This window comes from Salvia hispanica, chromosome 5, assembly GCF_029641045.1.
Source record: "Salvia hispanica isolate PSC_SH4W2 chromosome 5, Shi_PSC_v1, whole genome shotgun sequence".
Classification (NCBI taxonomy): Eukaryota; Viridiplantae; Streptophyta; class Magnoliopsida; order Lamiales; family Lamiaceae; genus Salvia; species Salvia hispanica.
The window spans coordinates 6,626,135-6,642,086 of record NC_142696.1 but is presented as its reverse complement, the minus strand read 5'-3'; the positions used below and the strand labels follow the sequence as shown (position 1 = coordinate 6,642,086).

The 15,952-nt window shown below is 37.4% G+C and overlaps 2 protein-coding genes across 2 annotated transcripts; both read left to right on the top strand.

Annotated features, from left to right (window-relative positions):
- The first annotated feature begins 838 nt into the window (after nucleotides 1-838).
- Nucleotides 839-1,634, top strand: LOC125186848 (blue copper protein 1a-like). The gene is made up of 2 exons (XM_048083315.2): nucleotides 839-1,036; nucleotides 1,131-1,634. The coding sequence occupies exons 1-2, from the start codon at nucleotides 886-888 to the stop codon at nucleotides 1,460-1,462; spliced, it is 483 nt and encodes a 160-aa protein (XP_047939272.2). The 5' UTR covers nucleotides 839-885; the 3' UTR covers nucleotides 1,463-1,634.
- A 377-nt stretch (nucleotides 1,635-2,011) lies between these two features.
- On the top strand, nucleotides 2,012-4,397 carry LOC125186873 (general transcription and DNA repair factor IIH subunit TFB5). The gene is made up of 3 exons (XM_048083351.2): nucleotides 2,012-2,169; nucleotides 3,627-3,680; nucleotides 4,012-4,397. Exons 2-3 carry the CDS (start codon nucleotides 3,646-3,648, stop codon nucleotides 4,187-4,189), a joined length of 213 nt encoding a protein of 70 aa, XP_047939308.1. The 5' UTR covers nucleotides 2,012-2,169; nucleotides 3,627-3,645; the 3' UTR covers nucleotides 4,190-4,397.
- Nucleotides 4,398-15,952: the final 11,555 nt, after the last annotated feature.

The window sequence follows — 15,952 nt, the reverse complement described above, 5'->3', positions numbered from 1 at the left end:
AAAAACACTAAATTTTAGTGTTTTTCTTATATTTTTGGATTTCACGTGTTGCATTTTATTAGTTTTCTCCAATCACTACCAACTTCTATGTTCCACCTCAACCCATTCTTGTGTTATCCCATCACCCATCATTGCTGGCTTACTACCGCCAAAGCCAATCAAGACAAAATTGAGAAATAACCACCAAAATTCCAATATATTTATCATTATAACAATGATTATGAAAATTGCCAAAATAATGACATGAATACAAACTTTAATTCAAATTGATTGCTCTAATTTTAATTTATTTTAATTTATATTGTAGTAGATCAAGATGAAAGACTCATCTTCAACTATTATTAATGAAAATCATAAAAATTTGAAGGTATTATGATTTTAAAGCTGAGTATAAAAAAAATATCAGAAATTTAGAATCAATTTATAGAATTTTTTTTTTGAATCAATTTACAGATTTTTTTTTGATTACATGAGTTTGTTTTCAAAAGTTTTTTTTAGCGCGAATAACGTGAATAGGGTTATGATTGAAAATTTATAACCCGAAAAATTCGTAAGCCGAATAGCCCTCACCCAAAAGCCTGGCCTGATTGACTCTCTAATTCATACTTATAGTAGTAGAAAGTATATATTCAACCGCGCCATTTGGCTGCTTAACTAATAAAATACACATAGATCCAACAAAACAACAAGAAGCTTTTATTTGGACCAAGTCTTTAATATGCGTGTAGCCTAAAACAACAATTTGGCTACGTCCCTGTAATAGAAATTTTGTTAGCCGGCTGCGACAACCTTATAAATAAGGCAACGTATACATGACCATGATCAAATAAACACAACACCTATAGCATAATTCAATAAAGCACCCACCTACACCCACTTCTTAAGATGGCTCTCATTGCTTTATTGTTCGTGGCGATGATGGCTGCTCCGGCTTTCGGATCTGACTACGTTGTGGGAGACGATGCCGGCTGGAAACTCAATGTGAACTACACAGCATGGGCGCAGGGAAAAGAATTTCACGTCGGAGATAGGCTAAGTACGCCCCTATTGTTTTTTTGATTTAGAGTAGAAAATAAAGAAACTAGTAATTTTTTAAACCATTAAAATTGTTGTATTTAATAATATTGCAGTTTTTAAGTATGTACAAGGGTCTCATTACCTGCATAGGCTGAGCAACGCGGCTGACTTCCAAGAGTGTAGGATGTCCGGTGCTTCCCCTACAGGAAGTGACATAATTACCCTTGCTAGCCCGGGCAAGAAGTGGTACGCTTGTGGCGTTTCGGAGCACTGTTCCAAAGGGATGAAGCTGGCCATAAATGTCATTTCAGACTCGGTTCCATCTCCTTCCCCTTCCCCTTCCTCTCCTCCCCTTGTAGATTCAGCTGCTAATGGATACTCCGCCCTCACATCTTGGGCTTGGGCCTTTGCTGCTTTAGCTCTCTATAAAACCATCTTCGCCTAAACAAACTACCCGATGCAACTATTTCTCCAACATTCAATTATTTTATACTGTCATGCTTACGCAATTTATATTTTTCAGAATTATATGTGGTCTCATGTCTCAACCTCCTTACTATTTGTCTGTACTAAACAATGTACCTTGAAGAGTTATATTACATGTTACTTACATTCAACTGTTGGATATATACTCTTTTACTACTATTTGCTTCCTTTGCATTGCAAGACAATTTTTATTTGTTTATTTTTATTACAAGTTACCATACATACGTATCACCCTATTACCGAGTTTATCAACTTTCAATACAAATAGTTTATGCAGTAGATGTGACTTTTTATGCAAAAATATTATAGAATGGATTAGAAGAAACATAAAGAGAAAAGTGTTTGAAATATAACTAATGAACACTTTATTAGAGAGATAAATTTATCATAAATGAAATTGGGGCTAATTTTTTGGATAGACAAAATTGAGAAAATAAAACTATTGATGAAAGTGAAATAATTAAAATTACCATAAAAACAAGCTGTGTGAAACAAGTTTAATATCGGGCCAAGCCCAATAATAGTGAAAACAATTTTAATTGTTACTAGACAAAACGGCAGCTCCATTGAAGGATAAAGAAGAAAATTTCCAAGCTTCCATTCCATCCATTTCGCAAACTGTTCGGTGAAATTGAATTCTAAACGAGTATTCGCCGATAACTTGAGGTAAACCCTCATTTCTATAGCACTTTTGTAGCTATTTGAGTGATGATTTTGAGGGTGTGTGGACTGTGATTTCGTTCCTCATAGGTGTGAGTGGAGGTGTGTCTTTGTTTAATTCTTTCGATAGATACGCGTTTGTAGACGTCGATAACGTGGGTTTACACCCTTGGATTTAAACAAATTGAACCCTAGCCCAATCCCCATCGAGATCGAAACCCTAGGCTATAATTGAGGTGTTTGGGCTTTTGTGGATTTGAATTTGGTTGGGATAAGTGTTAAAACGTCACGAATAGACATCGTAGGAATAAAAAAAAATGAAATGAAATCGAAACGGGTTGAGGTTTGTGTTTTGGCCGAGTTCATAGAGGGGCTGCAATGATGATTGTATGTTGTTTAATTGTTTAAATGAGTTTAGATTGATGTTGTAGAATTGAAGTGGATGCTTTTGGACCCGACGTTTTGTTGTTTCGGAAACTGGGAAGGTCTAAGGGGAGGCCAAGTCCGTGAGATGTAGATTTTATGTCATAATTTTGAATGTAAAAATGGATCTACATGGAAAACGGGGTCTAGAGTAATTTTATTGAATTTTTCAGACGTCGATTTCTGTGATAATCATTAATCAGCGATAGGGCTCAAGTCCAAAGTCGAAACAGGCTCGTACAATGGTAGTATTGGGGTCCCCTCACTTTGTATTTGGATGGAGTGTTTATTTACCAAGTGCTTTCAGTTTTCTACAGATAGACTGTTGGCATCTCTATTAGTCCTAGAGCTTCGTTAGGACGAAACAGGCTCATACAATTGAAGTTTTATCAATGTCTGCATGCTGTCACCTGCCAGATGAAATACTTAATCTAATGGTTCTTTGATTTAGACTCTTCTGTACTTCATTTCATTTGGCCACTCCTGTAGTTGGAATTGGATACTAACCTTTTTTTTTTTAATCATTTTTCTAATAAGTTGATGCTCCTTTATTTCGTTAGATTTTGAGGAACAAGGTTATGAACTTTCCCCCCCCCATTTAGATAGGTATTTTGATATAGAATGGAAAGGTGGGAAATGGGAGAACATTTGTTACACACAGAAATTATCAAGTGACAATATGTACTTTGCAGTTCTTTCCCACCTACTGGATAAAGTTGCTGCTGATAAATGTTTATATACGCTATTAACTGTTTGCAAATTGTTGTTCTTGTCTACATAATTATTCATGCATACCTGTCCTTTTTCATATTTTATTGTGGTTGGACTAATTGGGTAGCATATACCACTTTTATAATTTTAAAGCAGATCACCATTGATTGAAATCTTTGGTTGAGTTTGTTGTAGTGTTAATATCATGTTCGACACTCAAGAAACTGATAACGCTGTATGTGGAGTAGCAATTTATGGTTGCTTGCGTGTTACGCCGATATCATATTCTACAATCCATTCTCATACAATTTAACGGTCCATTTCTTCAGATCAAGAACATCAGGTATCATGGTGAATGCGATCAAAGGATTGTACATCTCATGGTAATATGCTTGTTTTAGTTGCGTTTAACATATCACCTCCACACTTTACATTGAGAGGGGAGAGAGGCGTTATGCATGCAGAGGAAGTTGTTTTTGAGAGAGCTTTTCAATCTTCTTTCTCTAAATTATTTTCAACAATTTGTACCAATGTGAAATAAGCATCACCCTCATCCAGACCAAATAATTTTCTTCAATTTTCCCTTCTCCTATTGTATCCATTATCATGTTGTCACAGTGAGATCCACATGACACTCATCATCCATGTTATATCTACAATGTGCGTATACAGAATGTCAACTTCTAATTGATGCAAGTTGTCTTGATTATGTAGTGACATCCCAATGGCTCAGTTCATCATCAACATGAATGCTTCACTGCCACAGTCGCAGAAGTTCATTATACAAGTCTTGGATAACACTCACCTTTTTGTGAGGCCGGATATGGGTGGTATGATAAAAAGTGCTATCGCGACATTCAGAGAGCAAAATACATACGAGAAGCCCAGTTAGTTAGTCTGCTTGAGTAGAATATGGCCAATTAAAATACAGTTGTGTCCTTCAGGATCAAATTCTGGTGGTTCTGGGCAGAAATTTAAGACTAAATCTGATTCATGTCAAATGTGGACTTGTAATTGTGAACGGAGAGAATAACTTTTCTTGACGAGCTACATCATCAGCCTTTCCTGTGTGAAATGGTCAAATTCACTTGCATACTTTAGTATATTGTGATACCTCTAAACGGTTTGTATAATGGAGACTGAGCTTCCCAAGAATGAGTTTAAAAGAAAAAGTAATGACCGCGGATTAATATGCGATCTCTAAATGCAGCAACATCAAGCTATCAAAGAAAAAAAAAATACTGCTATAAAGAACTAGTCAAAAGATAAAGTCACATTCATGCAATCATAAGTTCATAACTATGTTTTATTTCCATTAGTTATGAGAAAAACCCATAAAACATGAAATCCAGCATTAAAATACCCATAGATGACAGACACAATATCTCTTTTTAGTTTTTAGTTTCCCCCTGGAATTTCACAAAAATACGCTGCTCTTTTCTCTCTTGAATAAAATTAAAAGAAAAGTAATTCTATCTTGTTATTTTCACAAAATTAATTTTATAATTCCATAATTAAAATAATTTGAAAATACCAACTTCTATATTGCACCTATGGAGGCGGCCTATCGGGTTTCAATTTATTCCTACTCGGGTTGCTAATCGTGTCGGAAATTTTTCGAGTTAAAAATTTCAGATGCTAACCCAAAATATTCGAGTTTTGAGCAAGCTCATCATACTAATTGGGTTAAAAGCTAATGATAAAAATCAAATTTTTACTCCCACCATCCTAGGCATGCACAAACTGAACCGAACCGGCGGTTAACCGCCGGTTCATGAACTGGAACCGTCGGCGGCAGTTCGAACCGGGAGGCGGTTCGGCGGTTCTAGTGGGCCGGTTCAGGTTCAAGAAATATACAAACCGGAACCGGCGGTTTGCCGGTTCAAACTGCCGGTTTAGCGGTTCAAACGGTAAGATTCCGGCTAGGTCATAGGTTTTCCGGCTTATTCAGACCTAGGGTTGCAGACGGTTCGCCGGTTTACGTCAAAAACCGGTTGTTTTCGTCAGAAACCGCCGGTTTTCAACGGTTCAATTACTTTTTCAGGTGGCATAGCTAGGGCGCAGCGTGTAGGCCTGCAAAATGGGCAGAAATCGGCAGAAAACCGGCGGTTTTCGGCAGAAACCGTGGACTGAACCGCCGGTTTGGTCCGAAACCGCCGGTTCAGGCAGTAAACCAACCGAATTCAAATTTTGAATTTTTTTTTTTAATTTCTTCCAATTTTTTTTCTATAAATACCACACTTCCCCCACCATTTTTACTTACCCCATTCTTGTGTTGTCGAGAATTTCTTCTTAATCTCAATTTCCTCTATTCTCTATCCTCCATTCTCTAATTTGCTCAAATTGCTTACATATTGTTATTGTGATTGTGCTCTCTTCTATTATTTGCTTACCAAGTTACCATCCATAATCTCCATAATCCATATTGATATTCTATAATATTATTTTCACTTTGTAATATGTCTTCTTCTCGTGGTGGTGATCGGGGCAAAGAAATTGCCCAAGATCAAAGTACTCGTTCTCAGAGATCCCGACGACCTTGTCGTCGAGAAGTTCTGGATGAGGTTTCCCGACGGGAGGCTGAACGTTTGCAAGTAAGTCCTTGTTTTATTTTAAGCATACATAATTTCATTATATTGAGTTTTTAATTTTTTTTGATTGTGTTCCTAATTCATATCTTCTACTTGTAAACTCTTTATAGATTGAAGAAGATCATAGAACTGCCATGCTACTCACTCACACGCAACAAGGTGGCGGGGGCAGTGGTAGTGGTAGTTACCACCAACAAGATGATGATGACGACGAGTACGACGTGGCTATATCGTCGGACTCGGACAACAATGATGATGATGGATCTCGTTCCGGGTTCTGTCTAGCACCGGCGGAAACGAGGACATGCCTCCTTCTTCCCCTCCAAAAAGAACATTGAAATCCGACATTTTTGTTAAACATTACAAGAAGGTACCGGTGGTAATTTCAAACCCAAATGATCCTCTCTCTGCAAAAGTGACATCGAGGTATCAAGCATATTGTAACGTTTGCCCGAAAGTCTACAAATTTGGGAGTGATGGAGGATATGGCACCCTCCGTCGTCATTTAACCACAAAGCATCCGGTAGAGTGTGGCACTACCTCTACCCAAACCCAACTAAACTTCCAGCCCGGTGGCTCAGGAACGTCTCAATCAGGTGCGCTAGCTCTTTTTAAATATGATCCTAAAGTTTGTTCTAAAGCTTTGACTAGATGGGCTGCAATGAAGCATTTTCCTTTTAACATTTATGATGACAAAAAATATGAGTATAGTTTTCAGCAAGCTTTTAACGTCAAGAAAATAAGTCGAATGACCGTTCAACGATCAACCGGTCGACAATGTGCCGAGAAAAAGGTAGAGTTAGCACGTTATCTACTCAACTTGGGACACAAAGTGAACATTTGCACAGATGTATGGACTGATTGTTTTAACAGACATTCATACATGGGCATTACGGTTCATTTTGTGGACAATAGTTGGACTTTGAACAAGTGCTTGATTGGTTTTAAAGATTTCCCCCCACCACACACTGCACCTGAAATTGCTTCTTTAAATTCAAGTTTTTACTGAGTTTCAATTATGCAAGAAGATATTTTCTGTGGCTTTTGATAATGCTACTGCTAACACTGCAAGTATTAGTGATTTGATTGCGGCTTGTAGTTCGATTATCAATGGTAAGTATTTTCATCAAAGATGCATATGTCATATTTTGAACTTATGTGTACAAGATGCGCTTGAATTGTGGCAAAAGCATATTTCTCCTATTAGAAATGCAGTTAGAGTGATCCATCACAAGCCGCCTATTGGCAAAGCTTGGAAAAAATATTGCCATCAGAAGAAGGTAAGGTATACGAATTTGTCATGGATGTGTCTCATAGATGGAATTCTACATATGATTGTTTGAATTCTACTTTGGGGCATATTTGATGAGTTGTGTGGTTTTTTTTAGAACTTATCTCGTTCGTGATTTATATCTGTCGCATAGTTGTTGGGAGCAAAGCTAGAGTTTGTTTAAATTGTTCAAATGTTTCAAAAATGCGACTGTTGAATTATCGGGTATTTAGTATTGCACTGCTGTTCGTGTTTTAGAGCATTGCATGTATATATCACTTGGTTTTAAAACAACGATGAAAAATGCTGCTTCTTCTCCTGAATTGATGTGTGTTTTATATTATATGATTGACAAATGGCTCAAGTATTTCAGTGAGATTCCAACGGTGTTTTTGATTGCAAAGGTCTTGGATCCCAAATGGAAATTAGCCGGTACATCCAAGTTTTTAGACTTTTATTATAACAATTTGGAGTCTATTGTTCTTGGTCCACTTCGAGCATTGCAAGAGGATACTAGTGACGAATTCGGAGTAGACCTCACCGAAATATTTCAAATAAACCTCCCGAACCGGTCAGTTATCCAACAAGCCTTCGAGTACAACTTACGTACTCTCTTCGCCGAATATGAAGCCAAGTACAACAGTACCCACCAAGTCAGAATACCTCCCCCTCGTCAACAACATAGTTTCTCATTTCAAAATGTTTATGATGATCCCGACGCGCAATCCCAATTAGCCGACCTATACAACTATAACACTGGCGGGAGGTCGGCCTCAGGTATGGTAAGTGAATTGGATTTATATTGTGATTCACTCTTTTCCTTTAGTGATGAAGGTCCTACACCCATCCAAATCGACGTCCTCGATTGCTGGGGAACACACGAGAAAGATTTTCTCATACTTGCGTCAATGGCCAAAGAGATTTTTTCAGTTCCGGCTTCCACTGTCGCCGTCGAGTCCGCGTTCAGTGTTGGATCACGTGTCTTGGATGAAACAAGAAGCAGGCTCTCCATGAGAAATATGGAAGCCGTGATGTTACTTGCTGATTGGGCCAAAGCTGACGTTAGAGAACAAGAACCTGATTGGGATACTCATGCGGAGGAATCTGGTGAAGAATTCACATGGGATGAAGCGTCGTAAGCCAACCGTCAACCGCCGGCCAAGCCAAATAGGTAAGTAAGGTAAGAGAACTACATGAGCTTTGATTCCCCAATGCAAATGAGCATTGAGGATACGTATGCACCTCAACTTAAATTTTAAATTTAAGTTGAGCTCAAGTCCTTTTTCCTTTATTTTTTTTTTCATTTGTTTCAACTTTAAAATAATGCAAATACAATTAAATAATTGTATTTGTATATACTCCTATTCGGTGAAGGGGACTTCTCTATAGGACTAAATTCGGGAAACTTTTGAAAATTCTACCATAATTGTTGATTGTTAGACTAAACTCAACATTTAAGGTTGAATTGCTAAATGTGTCCTCAATTTAGTTATGTAGTCTCCTTCGCCGACCAAGAGTATATACTTATAAATTTATTATTTATTGTTCAAAACTTCAAGTCCATTTTTGTAATTTTTTTTGTAATTTTGTAAACAATTTCATTGTAGTCTCGTTGTATTTAAATTTATTGTTAAAGACTTCAATTCTTTAGTGAATTGTAAATTTGTAATTGTTGTAACTTGTAAGTTGTAATGTATATCAATAAAATTGCAATTTTCATCATGAATTCGTGATTGTTTGATTTTTTTACGCAAATTTGGTAGATAAATAAAGAAGAAGAAGAAGAAGAAGAAGAAGGAAAAAAAAAAAAAATTTGAACCGCCGAACCGGCCCGGAACTGGCGATTTTCACCGGAAACCGGCGGTTTTGAACCGGCGCCAGAACCGCCGGTTTTTTGAACTGGAACCGGAACCGTCTAGGACCCTGCCGGGCCGGTACAGGTTCATGCAAATCTTGAACCGTGAACCGCCGGTTCCGAACCGGAACCGACGGTTTATGAACCGTGTGCACACCTACAACATCCCATAAAAATATGTGCATTTTCCATTTTTGTTCGTCCCATAAAAATATGAGCATTTCTATTTATGATAAGTTACCCCAATTTGTTACCCCTATATGTCAAGTTATTTACAATTTATACCACCATTGAAACACTAATAAAAATATGGATCTCACTATTCACTAACACTACTTTAACTATCATTCTCCTTCTCTTTCTTACTTTACCCAATTTATCTTAATTCCCGTGTCATATCATATGTCCATATTTTTATGGGACGGATGGAGTATTTCTTATTCTTAATGTCCTTTATTATACTACTTCCTTCGTCCTGTAGACGAAGATTAAGAAAAGAGTGTTTGGTTAGAGAGAATAAAGTAGGAGAAAAAACATACTCCCTCCGTCCTACTGAAGATTTAAACTTTTCTTTTTTAGTTTGTTTCACTCAAGATGTCCATTTTCTATATTTGGAAATAAATCCCTCTCTCCTCTCTGTTTATTAAAATACTCCCTCCGTCCCACAAAAGATGTCACACTTTCCTTTTTAGTTTGTCCCACAGAAGATGTCACATTTCCCTTTTTGGAAAAAGTTCTCTCTCACATGAATATAAAACTTATGTTTTCTCTCTGCATTTAACACACAAAACAAAACCTCATAAAATCTCGTGCCGTCCCACGAGTGTGACATCTTTTGTGGGACGGAGGGAGTACTCAACTATATTTTTCTCTCTATGTACTCCACCTAACAGCTCCTTCGAGTCGAAACGGAGAGAGTAATAAATAATTGAAGAGAGAATATAATAGGAGAGAGAATAATGTTAAACATATTAAGTGTATTACTTTTTGCATAATATGAAATGACTTAACCATAGTGCGACAACCCTAAATGACCGGTTGGCCTGGATAGCGAATTGAGAACTCGTTCTTCAAGCTTCAATCCTCCTTTTATAGGCAACACGTTGGAACGGGGGAGGGTGATTAATCTTGTGCATCCTGCACCTCCTTGCTCTAACATGCCATATCCTCTTTTATCGCGTTCCTCCTCTTTTAAGGCCCTTTTGTTCCGCGTTTGGGATCTCAGCTCACCTGATTTGGGCTCCTTTCGATAATTCCTCGCTCTTGATGATTGTTTTGCAATATTCAACTCAATTTTTGGTGTAAAATTGCCTCAAAATATCGCTCTTACTTCACTGACCAGTAACCTAACCCGAAGAACCACCGCTCCAACCCGCGTCTTAACCCATGTCTCCTTAGCTTCCCATGCGATCTGAAGAGTCACTAAAGTGATCCCTATATATCTGGGTTTGAGACTTCATTCAGTCCATTACTCACTCAAGGTTTTTCCTCCATTCTCTCCATCTCTATCTCTGTGTGTGGTGTGTGATCATCTTCTTCACGATAAGTTCAAAGAACTTGAGCAATAAATGTGTGATCTTGAGAGGTCACTACAAAACTTAGTATTTTTTAAGGATGATAAAAAGAGACGCAATTATTTGTTTTAGAAAATTATAAAAAATAACAATTATTTTGGATGCAAAAGAAAACGTTTTTAAATTAAGGAAAAATTAGCTTATTTTTTTGCTTTGTTAGGAAGGTTCCATTTGCGCTCTCTAATTTTATTTGAGACACCAATAATAAGGACACTTTTTGAAGTGTAAGTGGTATATTTAAAAACACAAAATAGCGTCCTTAATTGCATAAAATTGTATGAAATCTTGTACTCTTTGTCGTTTATAATTTTTGTAATTTCATAGATCTAACATTTCTCGTGTGCTCCATAATTTTCTATGTTGTTCACATTTAAAAAACAAAATTTATAATAGGACTATAGGAGTGCATATATGTGTGGAATAACGCCATCGTCCAAGTGATTTAAAACATTGTAAATATTGATTTTATAGAGACCGATGAAAACATTGCGATTTTGTGACATTAGTCCACACTTGGATATCTTGAACCTCATTCAAATGGAGTAGTGTTTTTGTCTCAAAAATTCGAGACGTGCATGTCAAAAAAAAAAAAAAAAGAAGAAAGATGAAGTCAAGTAATGAATAGATTAAAAGAGATGAACAAACCTAGCAAACAAAGAAATTAAATGAAGAGATTCACTAGAGTGCATGCATTGAGAGAGCAAGCAAAGTTTCCTCGTCCGACTGCGTACGTCGCGCGTGCACTAGCCTCTCGTACACCAATCGAAGCGCTCTCTGCCACCGCGGCCCACCTCCATCTGCACCGCCCTCAAACGCTATCTGGCTCATTTGAAACAAAAACAGCCACAGCGAATCCGCCATGTCCAAGCACGTCTCCCGCAGCGGCCTAAAACTGAAAGCGAACTTTAATACGAAAGGCCAAAGCAAAGACGTTGTCAGAAGTGGAGCAAACCCGGGGGCGCCACCTGCAGCCAGGCAGAGCTTCGCTAGCGGAACCACCATTGGAAAACCCATATATATATCTCTTAAAATTATTGTGACATTGTTAATTTTTATCTTAATGCATGTAATGCTTATTCAAATAGAAATGGTTATAAGGAGTGTCAAGAGAAATACATGAAGATGTCGTTTATTTTAAAATTTATTAAGAATCATGTAACAAGACAAAATTGGTGGCCCTATTTTATTCGGCAAGGAAATTTCCTTGTAGTTTCATGAAAATCGGACTTTCTGAGTTCAATAATGTTGATGGGAGATTTTTGCTTGATTTTATTATATTTTTATACATTTCTGAAAAGAGACGTATGTCTGAAATTTGTGAAAAGGTTTAGGTACCATATCCCTATTTAGATGATAAATGTACACAGAAACGTTCAATCAATACTTCGACATGTGAGATTTATCTGCCAGACAGTTACATATTGTATAATGTAGACGGTGAAATGAGCATTTTATTTTGTTATTTTTTTTATATTTTTGTTATTTAAATTGGTAGAGTTTACGGATATCAATATTTATGCAATGTCGAGTGGGATTTTTGATAAATAAAAAATTTAAGTTTATTTCTTTTTCTTTGTCAATAGAAAATTAACGTAATTTCCTTCTTATCAATGTAGTTTTCTGATGTTTTATCAATGTTTAAAGCAATGATATTTTGTGATATTTTAATCAACGAAACAGCAGGAACACCTACACTGACTTTTTCTTCTTTTGAGACGACATTTAAATCGACGTTATTGTTTTCATTAGCTCAACAACAAATGTTTATTTATGTGATTAGATTGGAATTACAAATATACTTTCATCTTAGACTAAAGATTCTGATAACTTCAATAAGACATTAATCTAAAATAAATATTTGGAAATTATTTTTTATTTTTAAATCTTAAAGATTCAAAATTAGATCTATCATAGTATTATAGAATAATTTAGTAATATTAGATTAGAACTCCCTCCGCCTGCCAATTAAAGACGCACTTTGATCAGCACGAATTTTAAGAAATTATTTGACTCTATAAAGAAAATGAGAATATAAGTTAGTGAAATGTGAGTCTCATTTTTATTTACTTATAGTAGAATGTGAGTGTACTAAATTAGTGGGGCACGGGACTCACTTACTAAAATTGTAAAAAATATAAATGTGTCTTTAAATGATCAACATCCAAAGATGATAAAATGTGTCAGGTTTTGAAGCTGGCTCAACTTCGGACAACATCCCCCACAAGCTCAAGGTCACTACAAATACTTTTGCAGTCTCAAATTCCCCCCTCCCCTTTTTATTCAGTCTCTATCAGCCTATCAGTTTGTCAAGATAGCCCCTATTCTAGCCAACTGTTAGATTCGCTTGGTAACTCATTTCTCACCGGAGATGTAAGAACTATTCTCTCATCATTTTGCCATATCACTGATGCTTTGAGTTCCATAGGCACAGACTAGTTCCACTGATGATTGTAAGCATGAGCTTGGGTTGTGATAAGTCGTATTCTAAGCCTTGGTACTGGTCAGTATCTCGTGATTTGCATGTATTATCCGCAAAATAGTTGCTTAAGTGTGCAGGATAAAGAGGTCCAAGTCAGTAGGAGACGGTTCGGACGACGCAGGTGAAACGAGCGCTAGAAGGGTGCAATACTGACCAGGATGCATGCCAGAGAAAAGACTCGAGATGGAGAAGAAGGATAGCTAGGATGATCAACCATGAACAAGGGCAGAAAAGTCAATTCACGAAGGAAGTCTACCCTAAAAGCAAGGGCAAGCCTCCCTATAAAAGAAGCCACTTGGAGAGAGATAAGAGAGTTCTGAGTTCGAAAGTCCAACCACCACACTTAGTTAGAGTTCTCTCGAAGATCAGTTCCTTCAGCATTATCCACATTATTCTCGTTCCTCGCCACAGCTATGGTCACCTGAAGTTCAGACGTCCACCGGAGAGTCATCATCCCACCGTTCTTGCCAGTTTGTCATCGTAGCAGTAGCAATTTCATCGCCTGAAGGGGCATAAACAATCTTTAATCGCTTTCCTAGTTTAATTTTCACTTGCTTTCTTCGTTGGATCTGTTGCAAACTTAAATCTTGTTGCCTTTTGAAGCATTTCGTTAAGATCCGAACATTTTAATTATGAAGTTTTTATTTCACATCTCTCTTTGGTTTGAATCTGCTTCATTCTGCCTAGGAAAGTTAGATCTAGTTATCGCTTTTATTTTCTAAGTGTTTACGCATGTTTTCGTTTGAGTAGGCTAAATCTGGAGTTGTTGATCGAATTTTCAAGTTCATGTTTCAGTTTAAGCTTTCGTGCATGAGTTTCCTATTTTGCGTTGTCATCATCACCTTGTATGTTAGCCAGTAGGAGTAATCTGCATTTTAGCCGTTAATCCTTAAGTTTAAGCTTTTTAATCGATGGATCTTGTGTTTGAAGTTGAAAATCTGTGTTCATCCATGGAGTTTGAGTTCATGTAATTTCTGTTGATACTTGTTGAGGAAGAAAACATCACCATCCACTTTTACTTTGGACCACTTTTGCTTTTTAGTTGCTTTTTTACTTTTGTCATTTACTTTAAGTTTGTACCCTCCAGACCTGTCAGAGTTACCACCCAGCCACCAAATATACCCAGCTGCTCTAAATTTCCTCATTTAGTAACTATCTACTTTCCGCATGCCTCTGAGATACCTTGTCTCCTACTTTCACGAACACAACCACATGTCAGTCACTTTCACGCCCACTAGTCAGTAGAGTACCATCTTTAATTTCCGTCTAGGTAGGATCTCAACCCAAAAGCGTGGTAGCTAACCAAAACCTCCCAGATTATCACCGAATTATCCGAACGTGTCCATCTCTGTGGGATTCGACCCTTACCTCCACTATACTAGCCAGTAGAAGTGAGTTGAGGAATTTATTTGATACCAGGTTCCGGTCGTCGTGCCAACGACTCAGCTAGGTTGGGATTTTATCCTGATCAGTTGGACGCACCTTTATTTTAACACAACACCATAAACCTGAGACCATCAGGTTGCAAAGATATATTCCTTCTTGGGGGAAAATCAAGGGAAGATGCACCAATTGCAATGTTCCTTCGAAGTGGTGATGCCGTTCTTATGGCTGGAGAAGCTAGGGAATGCTTCCATGGTGTTCCTCGTATATTTACCGATGCAGAAAATGCTGGCATATCCCATCTTGAAAGCCAATTTACACAAGAAGATGGGCATGCTTATCTGGATTACATTAGGACTTCAAGAATCAACATCAATATCAGACAAGTTTTCTAATTGATGTCAAGAAACAATATTTTTTGAGAGTATAGTTGAATGCCCTCAGATCTTTCCATTGAGTGTTGTTACTTCTCTACCTTATTTATGGGCAGATTTTTGGAATTTTTGTATAAAAAAAAAGGTCTTTAATTAAGGATGTAATGGGGCCAGGGGTTATAGTGTAGATAGGTCGGGTCCTAGGGGTCCTAAGTTAATAACGCTTGAAAACGAATAACGACATGTGAGCTCAGGAACAAAAGTGGAGCAGCCTCCCTTTTACACTTTTATTCTTCCCAAAACCTAGCAACACTCAATGGCCATTTTGGCCTTATTTCTTTCTATTTCTACTGCAGGGTCAAGTTACAGCAAATTCTTGCCCTGCTTGGCTAAACACAGAATATAACTTTTTTTTTGGGGCCGGTTACAAATTCTCCTACCCTTCGATCTACTATTTCTCATTTTTTCTGGGCCATGTTATAAGCTCCTGCCATTTTTTCTCTTTTTTATTCCACCAGCCTGATTATGGCTTCCCGTTCGGTTAGCTGCTCCATTCTATCCCCTTATTCCCATGGCATGGAGACTCATGGTTCTGAAAGAAGGATGGAGTTGATTATAGGCTCAAATTGGGTTCACTAGGGGTGCCCCTTACAATGAGGTAGGTTCTTCTGGTTCAAAAGAAAAGAGGCTTATAACTCACCTTTAGAGGGCTTCACAGTTGGCTAAAATCTGGGCGTTTCTATCGTTCTTACTTCGTCTAAGCTGACTTCACTTATTTATAAGAAAGAGGGATCTCACAAATCAACATGCATTTTCTTCTTTGTTCACTCTTGCTAAGAGTTTTATGCCTTCTATTTTTGCTAGCTCATTCATAGTTTCCTAAGATGACTTGGACAAGCACATAAGGACTGATTCGACATGCTTCGCTCATATGACTCTCTATTTACCAACTGACCTATCAGCCGATCAAGTTATGATTCGACATGCTTCGTTTATTTGACTCAGATGATTAAACCGGCAGGAAAGATAAACATAGAAGAGTCAAGTCATGCTTTTGTCCAAATCCTCCACACTACTCCCCCCCCCTCTCACTTTATCATAGCTTGCCCTCAAGCTAGCCGGATAAAGT

Excerpts from the sequence above, each read along its gene's own strand:
- LOC125186848 (XM_048083315.2), top strand. The coding sequence starts at position 886 with ATGGCTCTCATTGCTTTATTGTTCGTGGCGATGATGGCTGCTCCGGCT. Across the intron at positions 1,037-1,130 it reads TCACGTCGGAGATAGGCTAA|TTTTTAAGTATGTACAAGGG; the intron begins GTACGCCCCTAT and ends ATAATATTGCAG.
- LOC125186873 (XM_048083351.2), top strand. The coding sequence starts at position 3,646 with ATGGTGAATGCGATCAAAGGATTGTACATCTCATG. Across the intron at positions 3,681-4,011 it reads AAAGGATTGTACATCTCATG|TGACATCCCAATGGCTCAGT; the intron begins GTAATATGCTTG and ends TTGATTATGTAG.